The 15,061-nt window shown below is 35.5% G+C and overlaps 1 protein-coding gene across 2 annotated transcripts in view; it reads left to right on the top strand.

The window, feature by feature from the left end:
• The window catches only part of Txndc16 (thioredoxin domain containing 16), a 113,352-nt gene that overhangs the window by 70,848 nt on the left and 27,443 nt on the right, over positions 1–15,061 (top strand). For both annotated transcript variants that reach the window (XM_047541293.1, XM_047541292.1), the window contains 4 exons: positions 3,005–3,148; positions 3,691–3,750; positions 7,373–7,541; positions 8,105–8,241. In XM_047541293.1, coding sequence (XP_047397249.1) covers positions 3,005–3,148; positions 3,691–3,750; positions 7,373–7,541; positions 8,105–8,241 — 510 coding nt within the window. The remainder of the gene's footprint in view (positions 1–3,004; positions 3,149–3,690; positions 3,751–7,372; positions 7,542–8,104; positions 8,242–15,061) is intronic.

Raw genomic sequence — 15,061 nt, 5'->3', positions numbered from 1 at the left:
TGATGTGAAACTTATTTACTATCGTCATTCCTGATACTTTTTTAAAAATAACATGAATCATATTCTGTAATCTGTTATTTTCTTTTCTCTCTTTTCCAGTAGTTGAAATCTCTCAATCAAGGATTATGTTTTGTTCATTTTTGTGTGCCTTTTAGTGAATATTGTATATAATATCATTATGAGCTTTAAGAAGGAAGCAATTTACATCCTTTTCATGAGGTCCATTCATTATTATGACCAAAATCTACATTATAAATTTAATAAGAAATTTAACTGTTGCTAGTGACCAGTTTCCTGGTTTAAGCTTAGATCAGTTCTTTTCTGATTGGCAGAGGTTAGAATTGCTTGCGTTCCTCTCTGGATTCCCCACAGCTTAAGAATTACGTAGGCAGACCTAGGTTCTGATTTCTTGTTCCCTGCCTTGTTCCTGTTTTGGCTCATGCATGCTACCTCTGAGTTAGGGGAATCGTCTCAGTCATAGTTCATTAACATTTCTGTCTTCAGTGGGAGTTGCCTGTTTCAAGATTGTCTTGCCCATGTCCTCTCCATTGCTTCCTAAGTCTTGAGCCTTAGTTTGCCTTCTGGTGCTGCCTTTTCTGTCTGCTGCTACCTGCTTTCCTCCTCCTAGTATTTCTTCTGCAGATTTTCCTCTTTTATTTTTTCCATCTTCCATATTGGCCCATAATACTGTATGATGATGTGTCCATGTTCATAAACTTCCCTTCCTTTGTATCCCTCCCATTTGCACAGGAAAACTAGAAGAGGGTTAGGATAGACTTTGTCACCATCTGAGAGTGGTTCTCAAAGGCAAACATTCTGCAAAGAAAATGGACAAAGTGTGAATCAGCATGAGACGGTTTGGGTTCTACAAAAGGGCAACATGAAAAAAAAAAGGAAAGAAACATGTGCCTACAAATAGTGTATATGTGTTGAGTAGGTGGAAGGTAGAGCTGAGGAGTGAATTTACAAGTGAGGGTTCCTTATTAAGAGAGGGTGTAGTAAAAAAAAGAGGAAAGGAAGTGTTGGAATAAAATAAGAAAAGGGATGAATTGAGAAAAAAGACTGAAAAAAAAAAAAAAAAAAAAAAAAAAAAGCCAGGTGTGGTGGTGCATTTCTGCAGTCCCACCAACTTGGGAAGTTGAGACAGAAGAATCACAAGTTTGAGGTCAGTCTGGGCAAAGTAGTGAGACACTGTCTCAAAATATAAAATGAGAAAGGACTAGAGATACGGCTCAGTGGTAAAGTGCCCCTGAGTTTTATCCCCAGCATTGCACCCCTCTGAAAGATGATGACTGATAAGAAGATGAGAATATGTTAATAAGAAGGAAAAGAACATGCAGTACGTAAGAAAATAGACCTTTACTAATTTTGGTATTGAGGACATAACTTTTAAGTGTCATTGAGTGTGGCGTTTAAAAATATCCTAATTTAGTATTACTCTTACAGCTTTACGGAATTTACATTGAACAGTTGAGGCCCAGAGAGTGCCATACAGTTAGAAAATGGGTGAGATGGTACCAAAATCCAGATCTAGAATCATATTTTATAGTATTAGAAATTGTATGAAAATAATATTTTAAAAGTTTTCGGAGTGTACTGTCTTCCTCCCTTTCTTTTTCACGAACCATTACAGAGAATTATGAACATACCAGAAAGTGAATAGGATGATAGAACAAACTGCCTGAAACTCCATTACTTGCCCCAGTCACCATCAACCTATTGCTAATCTTGCTATCCCTATTACTTTGTAGCATATCCCAGACACATGATTTTGTCCTGAATATTTATCTGTATATTTCAAAAATATAAGGACTTTTAAATTAACAAAATGAATTCTATTATTGTACCTAAAAAAATTAATCCTTAATATTAGAATCTAGTCATTGTTTGAAATTCCAGTTGCCCTGTGCTCTTTCAGGCCACTGTGCCTTTGTACATATTGTTTCTTTTGTTCTGTATGCCTCCATTGCCTCCCTTCTCTGCCTACTCAAATTTTAATTTTCTTTTAATATTCAACTGGTATTAACTGTTCTAGGAAACAGTTTTCTCCTTAATCAAGTTAGATATCCCTTCTGTGTTACCAGTACAGTCTTCCAAAGAATATGTACAAATCCAAAATGTGTTTTTTTTAACCACATACATGAATGAATGGATGGATCTATGATCTAGCAATATATTGATTAATCTATCTAAATTAATGACAGCTTTTCACATATTCAGAATCTGTTCATAACTTCATGCACTTAGGATAAAACCAATTTTTAGCTATTTGTTCTCTTATAGTCCTTCAGGGTAGGTGATGGCCATTTCATGCCATTTATTCCTTCAGTCCTGTCTCTCTTTATTTTCCTTCTCTCAGTCCCTAGTATATCTAAACTCTTTTATGTCTCAGAGGCTTGCATGTGTTATTCTTTGTCTAAAACATTCTTTTCTTGATGCTCTACCTGGCAGGATTTGCGTCTCCTAATCTAAATTTTCCTGTTACAAACTCTCACTGTGTCTCTTATTTTCCTTCATAAACTGTTAGTTTATCATTGCATATTTACCCATTATTAGTTTATTGTCTGGTTTTTCTATAGATGGAAGCTCTATATGGTCAGGGACTGTGACTGTTATTTTTAACATTTGCTCTAGTATTTACCACAGTGCTTGTCATATAATAGAAGCTAAATAAGCACTGTCAAATATGTATGGTAGAGTCTTTTAGAATTGTAAATTAATGTAGTGATTGGAAAGAAAATAGCAATGTTTATATTATTTGTAGAACAAAAATAAATAATTGTTTCTGGAATTGACTAAACTTTAACTTCTGGATCAGAAAGCATCTCAGTTGTTATTTCAGATAGGAAGCCAGGCAACTGAAAAGTCTCCTAAATATACATTTTAACTACTTAGTGTGCATTTAAAAGTTTTTATAAAGTACCAAATTTTCATTTTCTTGCTTATGATAAGTTTAAATACTTTTTATTATAAATCCTAAATTAGCTTATTTTAAACATTTTAGATATTCAAGATGATGAAGTGGCAGAAACTGTTTACAGAGATAGGAAGAGACAGTTACCTTTGGAACTGACAGTGGAACTAACAGAAGAGACATTTAATGCAACAGTAATGGCTTCTGACAGCATAGTGCTCTTCTATGCCGGTTGTGAGTATGAGCCTGTAAAGACTGTAATACATATTCGAACATTTAAAGTAGAATTATTTTTGCATTCTATAAAGTGCACATTGTAAAATAACAACTTTCATATGTCCCAAGTGGACTGCACATATTGAAACATTTACTTCTAGTTGATTCTAAGGAATAAAACTGATTTTATGTATCTCTACATATGTGATTAACAAATTGAAGATTAATCATTACAGTAGATATTTAGCTAACTAATTTTGAAAATTATTAATTCATGTCAATAATTTTAATATATTAACAGTTCTTGTAGACTTATAGGAAATATATGCTTTTATCTTCAAGTAATAGTCATTCAACTATATTACTTGCAGTATGAATGTAGAAAATTAGTTTTGGAACCCTTTTAAGTGATTGACCAATATCAGGTACTCTCTACTATATTATTTGGAATTTATTTTGGGAAAACCCATAAATCTTTATGTTTGTTATATGTAAGTATGGGTGCTTTGGAGATAAACATCTTGTAATAGCTATTGAATTTTTTTTTAATTTTAATGTAGGGCATGCAGTATCCATGGCATTTCTACAGTCCTATATTGATGTGGCAGTTAAATTAAAAGGTATTATACTGTGATATGCATGCTTATTTTTTTGATTCTGAGCTGTAGTCTTTTTGTAAAATGGTGTCATACTAAAGCTATAGAAAATCACATAAAATTTCAGGTTGTTATGTTTATGTATCCAAGGTTAAATTAACAGTAGCAAAAATGCTTAGAAGTCTTCATTTTGATTATCTCATTGGACTTCTAATAGAAACAGGAGAGTTCATGTATTAAGTACTTGTGGCTACACAGTGTACCAGTGACCTTTTTGGCTGAATTCAGTCATTCAGCAATCATTTACTAAGTGTCAATGATTAGTAAATACTGAAGATAAAAATTGGACAGGAAAGACCCAGTGTCACAATCTAATAAAATATCCAAGATCCCTGTGTTCATGAAGCTTTATAATTAGTTCTTCATTGACTAGGATATTTTTTAATAGCTGGAATCTTTGAGTTTTCTATGAAACCTCAACCAGTGGTAGTCAAATAAGAGAACAAGGATTGGACTTTAACTCAAAAATCTAAGCCATCATTCCAGCAAAGACAGGGGGAGAAGTGGGAAGACCTGCTAGTAAAGGGATAGCAATGGATAAGGTGTGTGGTAATATTTTGTAATCATTTGAATATGACAGATGATAATGCATTTTGTATCTGTAATATGGTTGCCTTCTGTTTTTCTTGTAAATAGAAGCTATTATAGTTAAATAGGCTTATTCTTGGCTACTCTGGGAAAGTTAGCTTTTGAGATATGTGTGTTCATAGAATAAAAAGGCAGATAACCAATCCACTACTTGTTTCCTTTTCATTCAGTATGTTATATATGAATAGCAATCATGTTAATAATCAGATGTCACACAAATGAACTATTTTGGAAGTTCTTGGGGCTTACTCTAGAAATGCATAATATATATATATATATATATATATATATATATATAAATAAAACTATAGTGTCTTGCATTTTGGACTTTTTTAGAATTTGTAATATTTGCATATAATGAGATACATTGGGGTGGGACTCAAGTCTTAATATGAAATTCATTTATGTTTCATGTGTATGCTATACATATAGCCTGAAGAAAGTTTTATATAATATTTAAAAAAAATTTTTAGATGTTGATGGACCCTTATTTTTATTCATTTATTTATATGTGGTGCTGAGAATTGAATCCAGTGCCTCACACATGCTAGGCAAGCACTCTACCACTTGAGTCACAACCCCAGCACTATATAGTATTTATAATGCACTTAAAATTTGACAGATTTGTTATATGAGGCTAGATGCAGAATTTTCTACTTTTGGAGTTCCTGTCGGCACTCAAAAACATTCAGATTTTGGAGAATTTTGTATTTCAGACATTTAGATTAGGGATGTTCAACCTGTTCTAAAACTTTTTAAATTAGGAAATTGTAGTACTCTTGATATTTGTCTTATTAATTTTCCTTCTATGTTGACTTCCTGAGAGAAATATCTTTTTTCATCTCAGTCCAAGAATATTTTTTACTCGGTCACAAGGTGGCAGCAAATGTCAAATTTTTATACTTGACATAGCATCGTATGAAAGAATCTTTTTTTCTCCTTCACGGTAGGAGTTCTATTTGAAATTAATGTATTGATAAAGAGGAATATATGGTAGATATCTCACAATATTAGACTATTCAGATTGAAATATGAGTAAACACTGAAACGATGTTATAGAAAAGAAAATAAATTTTGCAATAACTTCAGCATAAGTAGCCTTATAACTTTTAATAAAATGTATCTGTGTTCTTTTTCCAGTTTTAAAGATAATATTAAAATTTCAACTTTGTAGGTACAAAGTGATATTTTTAGCACAAGTGGATGGGTTGAGGATGCTTATTCTGAACTTGGGTGGTAATATAAGATGGCACTCCATGTAAGCAAGCATCACTTGACACTTGTTGAGGACATGATTAAAGAATAAGAGAATTTTCTGGAAAAGGATTTAGAGGTTTGGTTTGGGAAGGAATAAGAACTTATCTTTGTTTATATGATCATATATTCAGTTATTAATATACTTTCAAAAGTTCAAAATTTGTTCTTGAAGGAATGTCAGTGACCATCCATACATTTTTGTTGGGTACCTACTGTGTAACTGACCTTGTGCTATGCACTAGGAATGCAATGCTGAATTAAGCACTGCTTGTTTTATCAGAATGTTAATACTAAATCTTAAGTGATAAGTCATTGCCTTTATGAGCTCTAATAAACATCTCTGAAAATACAAAGATGCATTTTCATTATTAAAAATTTTTGGTGATAAAATATTTTTTAAACATTGCATCTCACAATTTGAATCATTTGGTTAGACTGTATCCTAAATTGATATTCAGAGACTTCTTATTTCATATGATAAAGTTTATTTTTATTAGAATTTTATGTTTCAAAATGTGAATTGTGTGGTTGTTTTGATTTTTGATCTCTTTTTCACCCAATAATTTACATATTTTAAAGAACTTTACATGCATTTTTATAGAACAAGTAGGACTTTCTGCTTTGAATTCCAATATGTAATTTTAGGCTGAAATTATAGTATTTAGGGCATGCCTGAAACTCTAGATGAGTTAGTTTCACATATGTCATTTATTCACGTGTTTGTTAAAGGTGCTTCATGTCAGGGCTGCTGTAGATCCTGAAAGTCAGTGTTCACGGCTCTCAAGGAGCTCTCTTGGTAGGGGCAGACATTAATCATATAACTACACAAAGGAGTACCTACTTCATAAACAGATAAAGGAGCACATATCAGAGGAATCTGATGTAAATCAGGACCTTCCATAAGTAATCACAAACAATGAAAAAGATCTAACTCTGCAAGCTTGGTGGTGGGGACAAGGAGGGAATTTGGTACAAAACGGGTGTGGGGCGTAGGCTGGCACCAGGACAAACTTGAGTTTTGAAAAGATATGTCTAGGATTATTGTAGAGACATTGGGTCCAGGGAAGTGAGTTAGAAGCCTGTTGTAGTTAGGAGAAATTACGACTAGAGTAGTGACAGTAAAGAGAAATGGAGAACAATTAGAGATATTCAGACTTTAAGTGATAAAATTGAAAAGGCATGCTCATTGATGAGACATGGGGGGGCTTGGAAATGGGGAGGCATAAAGGGTGATGCTTTGTTCTGTGAATTGCACAAGAATAACACCTTTCACCACATACACAGGGAGGAAAGCCATATTTGGTCTTAGACATATGAACACATAGGATTTGAGGATGTTTCCATTCACAGATAAACAGAAAAGGTAGTAAGGTTATGTGGTCCCAGAACTTCAAGGAGGAATCTGGGCCAAGGATACACATTTTTGGATTCATTAGGTTGTTAATGGTTATTGAGATTGTCTGGGAGCACAGTGTTGAACAAGAAGAGAAAGTAGTTTAAATGGAGCCTTGAGGAACTCCCAATTCTCTCTAGCAGAATGGCCTACAAGGAGGACCAAAAATAAGGTGAAGAGGTAGGAAAGAAACTGATGGGGGAGTTGTCACAAAATCAAAGGAAGAGGTTTCAGCAGGAGTATTCCCACAGAGAGGTGAAAATTGGTGGGCTAGGAAGACAATGAAGATGCTAAGCAGATGATATTCAGCATTAATATTTACAAAATGTGCATTTTCCTTTAATTTAGACACAACCCCTATGCTGCTTACTAGAATAAACTGTGCAGATTGGTCTGATGTATGTACTAAGCAAAATGTCACTGAATTTCCCACTGTAAAGATGTACAAGAAAGGCGAGAACCCAGTATCATATGTTGGTATGCTAGGAACCGAAGGTCTCCTGAAGTTTATACAACTGTAAGTATTCAGCTTCTCTATAAGATTTTTAATTTGGGCGAGAGGAGTTCTGTAGACGTTCTAATTCACAGTTTGTTGACATCCTTTGTTAAGGATGACATCTTTATTAAGGATGGGTTCCTTAACAGATTACAGAGTAAATATTGATAAGGAGCTTCAATGCACATTCCATCATTTTTGGGGAGATGGTCATTTTGTTTTTTGAACCTGAGTTTTTTAAAAGAATAGTATTTGTGAAGCATGGTGGGCTGAGGCAGGAGGATTGAAAGTTTGAGATCAACCTGGACAATTTAGTAAGACTGTGTCTCAAAATTAAAAAAAAAAAAAAAGGGGGGGGGAGGGTGGCGCTGGGGTTGTAACTCAGTGGTAGAACACTTGCTTCATATGTGCAAGATCCTGGGGTTGGTGCCCTGGTCCCATAAAATAAATAAATAGTATTTAGTTGTCTTTGTTTTGTCAGATTTATCCTATGTAATATATTGCTTGCTAAGTTCAATGTTTTTTTAACAAACTGAAAGATATCTTTAAAAATTAATTTTGAATATGATTGTATATTCATCTAGCAACAGGATTTCATATCCAGTAAATGTAAGATTGATCCAGGAAGCAGAAGAATATTTAAGTGGGGAATTATATAAAGACTTGCTCACCTATTCTAGTGTGTCAGTACTGGGACTATTTAGTCCAACTATGACAACAGGTAAGTAGAGTTTTAAATTATATAATACATAGTTAAACACTTGTTGTTCATTGTGTGTTATATATACTACTCTTTTTTAAAATTTTTCATTGTAAACAAATGGGATACATGTTGTTACTCTGTACATGGAGTAAAGGCATACCATTTGTGTAATCATAAATTTATATAGGGTAATGTTGTTTGATTCATTCTGTTATTTTTTCCCTTACCCCCCACCCCTCCCACCCCTCTTTTCCCTCTATACAGTGCTTCCTCCATTCTTGCCCCCCTCCCTAACCCTAACACTAACACTAACCCCTCCAACCCCCCATTGTGTGTCATCATCCGCTTATCAGCGAGATCATTCGTCCTTCGGTTTTTTGAGATTGTCTTATCTCACTTAACATGATATTCTCCAATTTCATCCATTTGCCTGCAAATGCCATAATTTTATCATTCTTTATGGCTGAGTAATATTCCATTGTATATATATACCACAGTTTCTTTATCCATTCATCAATTGAAGGACATCTCGGTTGGTTCCATAATCTGGCTATGGTGAATTGAGCAGCTATGAACATTGATGTGGCTGTATCTCTGTAGTATGCTGATTTTAAGTCCTTTGGGTATAGGCCAAGGAGTGGGATAGCTGGGTCAAATGGTAATTCCATTCGAAGCTTTCTGAGGAATCTCCATACTGCTTTCCAGAGTGGCTGCACTAATTTGCAACCCCACCAGCAATGTATGAGTGTACCTTTTCCTCCACTTCCTCGCCAATACCTATTGTTGCTTGTATTTTTGATAATCGCCATTCTAATTGGGGTGAGATGGAATCTTAGGGTGGTTTTGATTTGCATTTCTCTTATTACTAGATATGTAGAACATTTTTCATATCTGTTGATTGCTTGTAGATCTTCTTCTGTGAAGTGTCTGTTCATTTCCTTAGCCCATTTGTTGACTGGATTATTTGTATTCTTGGTGTAGAGTTTTTTGAGTTCTTTATAGATTCTGGAGATTAGCGCTCTATCTGAAGTATGATTGGCAAAGATTTTCTCCCACTCTGTAGGCTCTTTCTTTGCCTTGTTGATAGTTTCCTTTGCTGAGAGAAAGCTATTTAGTTTGAATCTATCCCAGTTGTTGTTCCTAGTTTTTATTTCTTGTGCTATGGGAGTCCTGTTAAGGAAGTCTGATCCTAAGCCAACAAGTTGAAGATTTGGACCTACTTTTCTTCTATAAGATGCAGGGTCTCTGGTCTGATTCCGAGGTCCTTGATCCATTTTGAGTTGAGTTTTGTGCAGGGTGAGATATAGGGGTTTAATTTCATTCTGTTGCATATGGATTTCCAGTTTTCCCAGCACCATTTGTTGAAGAGGCTATCTTTTCTCCATTGCATATTTTTGACCCTTTTGTCTAGTATGAGAAAATTGTATTTATTTGGGTTTGTGTCTGTGTCCTCTATTCTGTACCATTGATCTACCTGTCTATTTTGGTGCCAAATACCATTCTGTTTTTGTTACTATTGCTTTGTAGTAGAGTTGAAGATCTGGTATTGTGATACCCCCCGCTTCACTCTTTCTGCTAAGGATTGCTTTAGCTATTCTGGGTCTCTTTTTCTTCCTGATGAGTTTCATTAATTGCTTGCTCTATTTCTGTAAGGATGTCATTGGGATTTTAACTGGAATTCATTGAATCTGTATAGCACTTTCGGTAGTATGGCCATTTTGACAATATTAATTCTGCCTATCCAAGAACATGGGAGATCTTTCCATCTTCTAAGATTTTCTTTAATTTCTTTCTTTAGTGTTCTGTAGTTCTCATTGTAGAAGTCTTTCACCTCTTTTGTTAATTTGATACCCAAGTATTTTATTTTTTTCGAGGCTATTGTGAATGGGGTAGTTTTTCTAACTTCTCTTTCTGAAGATTCATCACTTATGTATAAAAATGCATTGGATTTATGAGCATTGATCTTGTAACCTGCTACTTTACTGAATTCACTTATGAGTTCTAAAAGTTTTCTGGTGGAATTTCCGGGTTCCTCTAAATATATAATCATGTCATCAGCAAACAGGGATAGTTTGAGTTCTTCTTTTCCTATTCGTATCCCTTTAATTTCCTTGGTCTGTCTAATTGCTCTGGCTAGAGTTTCAAGGACAGTGTTGAATAGAAGTGGCAAAAGAGGGCATCCCTGCCTTGTTCCGGTTTTTAGGGGGAATGCTTTCAGTTTTTCACCATTTAGAATGAGATTGGCCATGGGCTTAGCATAGATGGCCTTTACAATGTTAAGGAATGTTCTCACGGTCCCTATTTTTTCTGGTGTTTTGAGCATGAAGGGATGCTGTATTTTATCGAATGCTTTTTCTGCATCTATCGAAATAATCATGTGATTCTTAACTTTAAGTTCGTTGATATGGTGAATTACATTTATTGATTTCTGGATGTTGAACCAACCTTGCATCCCTGGGATAAAACCCACTTGATTGTGGTGCACTATCTTTTTAATATATTTTTGTATGTCATTTGCTAAAATTTTGTTGAGAATTTTTGCATCGATGTTCATTAAGGATATTGGTCTGAAATTTTCTTTCCTCCATGTGTCTCTGTCTGGTTTAGGTATCAGGGTGATATTGGCTTCATAGAATGAGTTTGAGAGGGTTCCCTCCTCCTCTATTTCATGGAATACTTTGAGGAGTATTGGAATGAGCTCTTCTTTAAAGGTTTTGTAGAACTCAGCTGAGAACCCATCTGGTCCTGGACTTTTCTTTGTTGGTAGGCTTTTGATGACTTCTTCTATTTCATTGCTTGAAATTGATTTATTTAAGTTGTGTATGTCCTCCTCGTTCAGTTTAGGTAATTCATATGTCTTTAGAAACTTGTTGATGTCTTTGAGGTTTTCTGTTTTGTTGAAGTATAGATTTTCAAAATAGCTTCCAATTATGTTTTGTATTTCACTAGTATCTGTAGTGATATTTCCTTGTTCATTCCGAATTTTAGTAATTCGAGGTTTCACTCTCTTTCTCTTTGTTAGTGTGGCTAAGGGTTTATCCATTTTGTTTATTTTTTTGAAGAACCAACTCTTTATTTTGTCAATTTTTTTCGATTGTTTCTTTTGTTTCAATTTCGTTGATTTCAGTTCTGATTTTAACTATTTCCTGTCTTCTACTACTTTTGGTGTTGGTCTGCTCTTCTTTTTCTAGGGCTTTGAGCTATAGCATTAAGTCATTTATTTGTTGATTTTTACTTCTTTTGTTGATTGAAATAAATCTTCCTCTAAGTACTGCTTTCATACTTTCCCAGAGATTTTGATGTGATGTGTCTTTGTTCTCTTTTACTTCTAAGAATTTTTTATTTCCCTCCTGATGTCTTCTGTTATCCATTCATCATATAATAGCGTATTATTGAATCTCCAGGTATTAGAGAAGTTTCTGTTTTTTATTCTGTCATTTATTTCTAATTTCAATCCATTATGATATGACAGAATACAAGGTAGTATCTCTATCTTTTTGTGTTTGCTAACAGTAGCTTTGTGGCATAATACATGGTGTATTTTAGAGAAGGATTCATGTGCTGCTGAGAAGAAAGTGTATTTGTTCTTTGTTGGATGGTATATTCTATATATGTCCATTAAGTCTAAATTGTTGATTGTGTTATTGAGATCTATGGTTTTTTATTCAATTTTTTTTTTGTAAGATCTGTCCAGTGGTGAGAGAGGCGTGTTAAAATCACCTAGTATTATTGTGTTGTGGTCTATTTGATTTCTGGAATTGAGAAGGATTTGTTTGACGTATATGGATGAGCCACTGTTTGGGGCATAGATATTATGATTGTTATATCTTGCTGATCTTTGCTTCCCTTAAGCAGTATGTAATGTCTTTCTTTATCCCTTCTGACTAGTTTTGGATTCAAGTCCACATTATCTGATATGAGGATGGATACTCCAGCTTTTTTGCTGTGTCCATGTGCATGGTATGTTTTTTTCCCATCTTTTCACCTTTAGTCTGTGGGTATCTCTTTCTATGAGATGAGTCCTTTGCAGGCAGCATATTGTTGGATTTTTTCTTTTTAATCCAATCTGCCAGTCTATGTCTTTTGATTGATGAGTTCAGGCCATTAACATTCAGGGTTATTATTGTGATATGATTTGTATTCCCAGTCATTTGACTCCTTTTTGTTTTTTGACATGATTTCATTTCTCCTTTATTTGGCTATTCCTTTAGGCTAGTTCCTCTCATTGCTGATTTGCATTATTGTTTTTCATCTCTTCCTCATGGAATATTTTGCTGAGAATGTTCTGTAATGCTGGCTTTCTTTTTGTAAATTCTTTTAGCTTTTGTTTATCATGGAAGGATTTTATTTCGTTATCAAATCTGAAGGTAAGTTTTGGTGGGTATAAGATTCTGGGTTGAATGGTATGCTGTTACTCCATGTACAAACAGAAACAACATGTATCCCATTTGTTTACAATAAAAATAAATTAAAAAAAAAAAAAGATTCTTGGTTGGCATCGTTTTCTTTCTTTCATGGCTTGGTAAATATTGTTCCAGGCCCTTCTAGCTTTTAGGGTCTGGATTGAAAAATCTGCTGATATTCTTATTGGTTTCCCCTGAATGTGATTTGATTCTTTTCTCTTGCAGCCTTTAAAATTCTGTCTTTATTTTGTATGTTAGGTATTTTCGTGTGCCTTGGTGTGAGTCTGTTGTAATTTTGTATATTTGGAGTCCTATAAGTCCCTTGTACCTGGTTTTCTATTTCATTCTTCAGATTTGGGAAATTCTCTGATATTATTTCATTAAACAGATTGTTCATTCCTTTGGTTTGTTTCTCTGTGCCTTCCTCAATCCCAATAATTCTTAAATTTGGTCTTTTCATGATATCTCATAATTCTTATAGATTCTGTTCATGATTTCTTACCATCTTCTCTGTTTGGTCAACTTTGTTTTCAAGATTAAATATTTTGTCTTCAATGTCTGAGGTTCTGACTTCCAGGTGTTCTATCCTATTGGTTATGCTTTCTATGGAGTTTTTAACTTGGTTTATTGTTTCCTTCATTTCAAGGATTTCTTTCTTTTTTTTTTTTTTTTTCAGTATCTCTAACTCTTTATTGAAATGATCTTTTGCTTCCAGTATTTGCTGTTTTAACTGTTGATTGGTGCGATCATTTAATGCCTGCATTTGCTCTTTCATCTTATCCTTCAATGCCTGCATTTGCTCTTTCATCTCCTCGTTTGGTTCCCTGATTATTTTAATTATGTACATTCTGAACTCCCTTTCTGACATTTCTTCTGCTGTGCTCTCATTGGTTTTTATTGATATAGTATCTAGGTTTGTTTGGGACATTTTCTTCCCTTGTTTCTCATATTGGTCAGATATCAGTGGGACTCAGAGATATTGCAGATTTCCTCCATTGGCTTATAGTGTCCCTGTAGATTTCCAGTATATCACCTGCCAGCCTTCAGTAGCCTGAAGTCTTAGAGGAACTTGATAATGCAGTGCTTCCGAAGAAAGCTGCCCCTAGCCCCCTCCTGGGTCCAGGGCTGGGGGCTGTTTCTGCGTGGAAATCCTCAGTGGGTGGTCCTGCTCCTAGAAGCTGGCTATAGACAGGGCCTGCCCCCGCCTGAGGGAGCCAGGCTGCTCAAGAAAAGCCTCTCCCTGTCCTGCCTTGGTTCCAGAAACCACCTGCGGGCCAGGGCCCGCCGCTGGGTCCAGGGCTTGGGGTTGGCTCTGTGCGGAAAAGCTCCCATTGGGCAGGCCTGCTCCAAGAAGCTGGCTGTGGATCACGCCTGCCGCTGAAGGGAGCCGGGCTGCTTGGGGAAGTCTCTTGCTCCCCTGCCGTGGTCCCCGAAGCCGCCTATGGGCCAGGGCCCACTGCTGGGTTCAGGGCTTCAGGTTGGCTCTGTGCGGAAAAGTTCTCACTGGGTGGGCCTGCTCCTAGAAGCTGGCTGTGGATCGCACCTGCCACCGGAGAGAGCAGGGCTGCTTGGGGAAAACTATCGCTGCCCTGCCCTGCTCCGAGAAGCTGCCCCTGTCCAGACCTGCCGCCCCCGGGCTGAGCTTCACCGGGTGGGATAGACCCACCCCGGGGCTCTATGTTGGTCCAAGTCTCTCAATACCTCCCCTTCTTGAATCCTGAGTTCTGGAGCGACGGGAGATGCAGTCACCCTCTAGTCCACCGTCTTGGATCTCCCTATACTACTCTTTTTTAAATGGGATTTTAGTGCTTCTCTAGTGAATTAGTATATGAGATCTTCATAGATTAAGTAGATTAAGATTTTGTCATTGTTTTCCAGTTATTTTCCCTAGTTTATTGTTTGTTTTTTAACTTTGGTAATAGTTTTTTATGTAGCAGTTTAAAATTTGCCCTCAAATCTATTGATTTTGGTATCTATTCTGTTGCTTTTAGGTATAAAAAATTCTTATGCTGGGTATGGTGGTGCATGCCTGTAATCCCAGCAACTCAGGAGGCTGAGGCAGGAGGATCACAAGTTCAAAACCAGGCTCAACAATTTAGTGAGACTGTCTCAAAATAAAAATTTGACAGTAAAAGGCCGAGAATGTAGTTCAATGGTAGAGGGCTCCTGGGTTCAATCCCCATTGCCCCCCCCAAAAATAATCCTTATCATATCAGTTAATACTTACCTGTATTTTATTGCTTTAACATACAATATTGTCTTAATTTATATTGTCTTATTACGAATTTTTTAAAAAAATTGTAGTAAAACATGTTAATGTAAAATTTACCATCTATACACTTTTTAAGTGTATAGCTCTCTAATACTAAGTATATTCAGTTGTTGTACAAATAACCTCTAGCATCTTTCATTTTGCAGAACTGAAACACTTTACT

The sequence above is a fragment of the Sciurus carolinensis genome, chromosome 2 (genome assembly GCF_902686445.1).
Source record: "Sciurus carolinensis chromosome 2, mSciCar1.2, whole genome shotgun sequence".
In the NCBI taxonomy this organism is placed as follows: Eukaryota; Metazoa; Chordata; class Mammalia; order Rodentia; family Sciuridae; genus Sciurus; species Sciurus carolinensis.
Note: the sequence above shows the minus strand (reverse complement) of the source record. Positions and strands in the feature narration are given on the sequence as shown.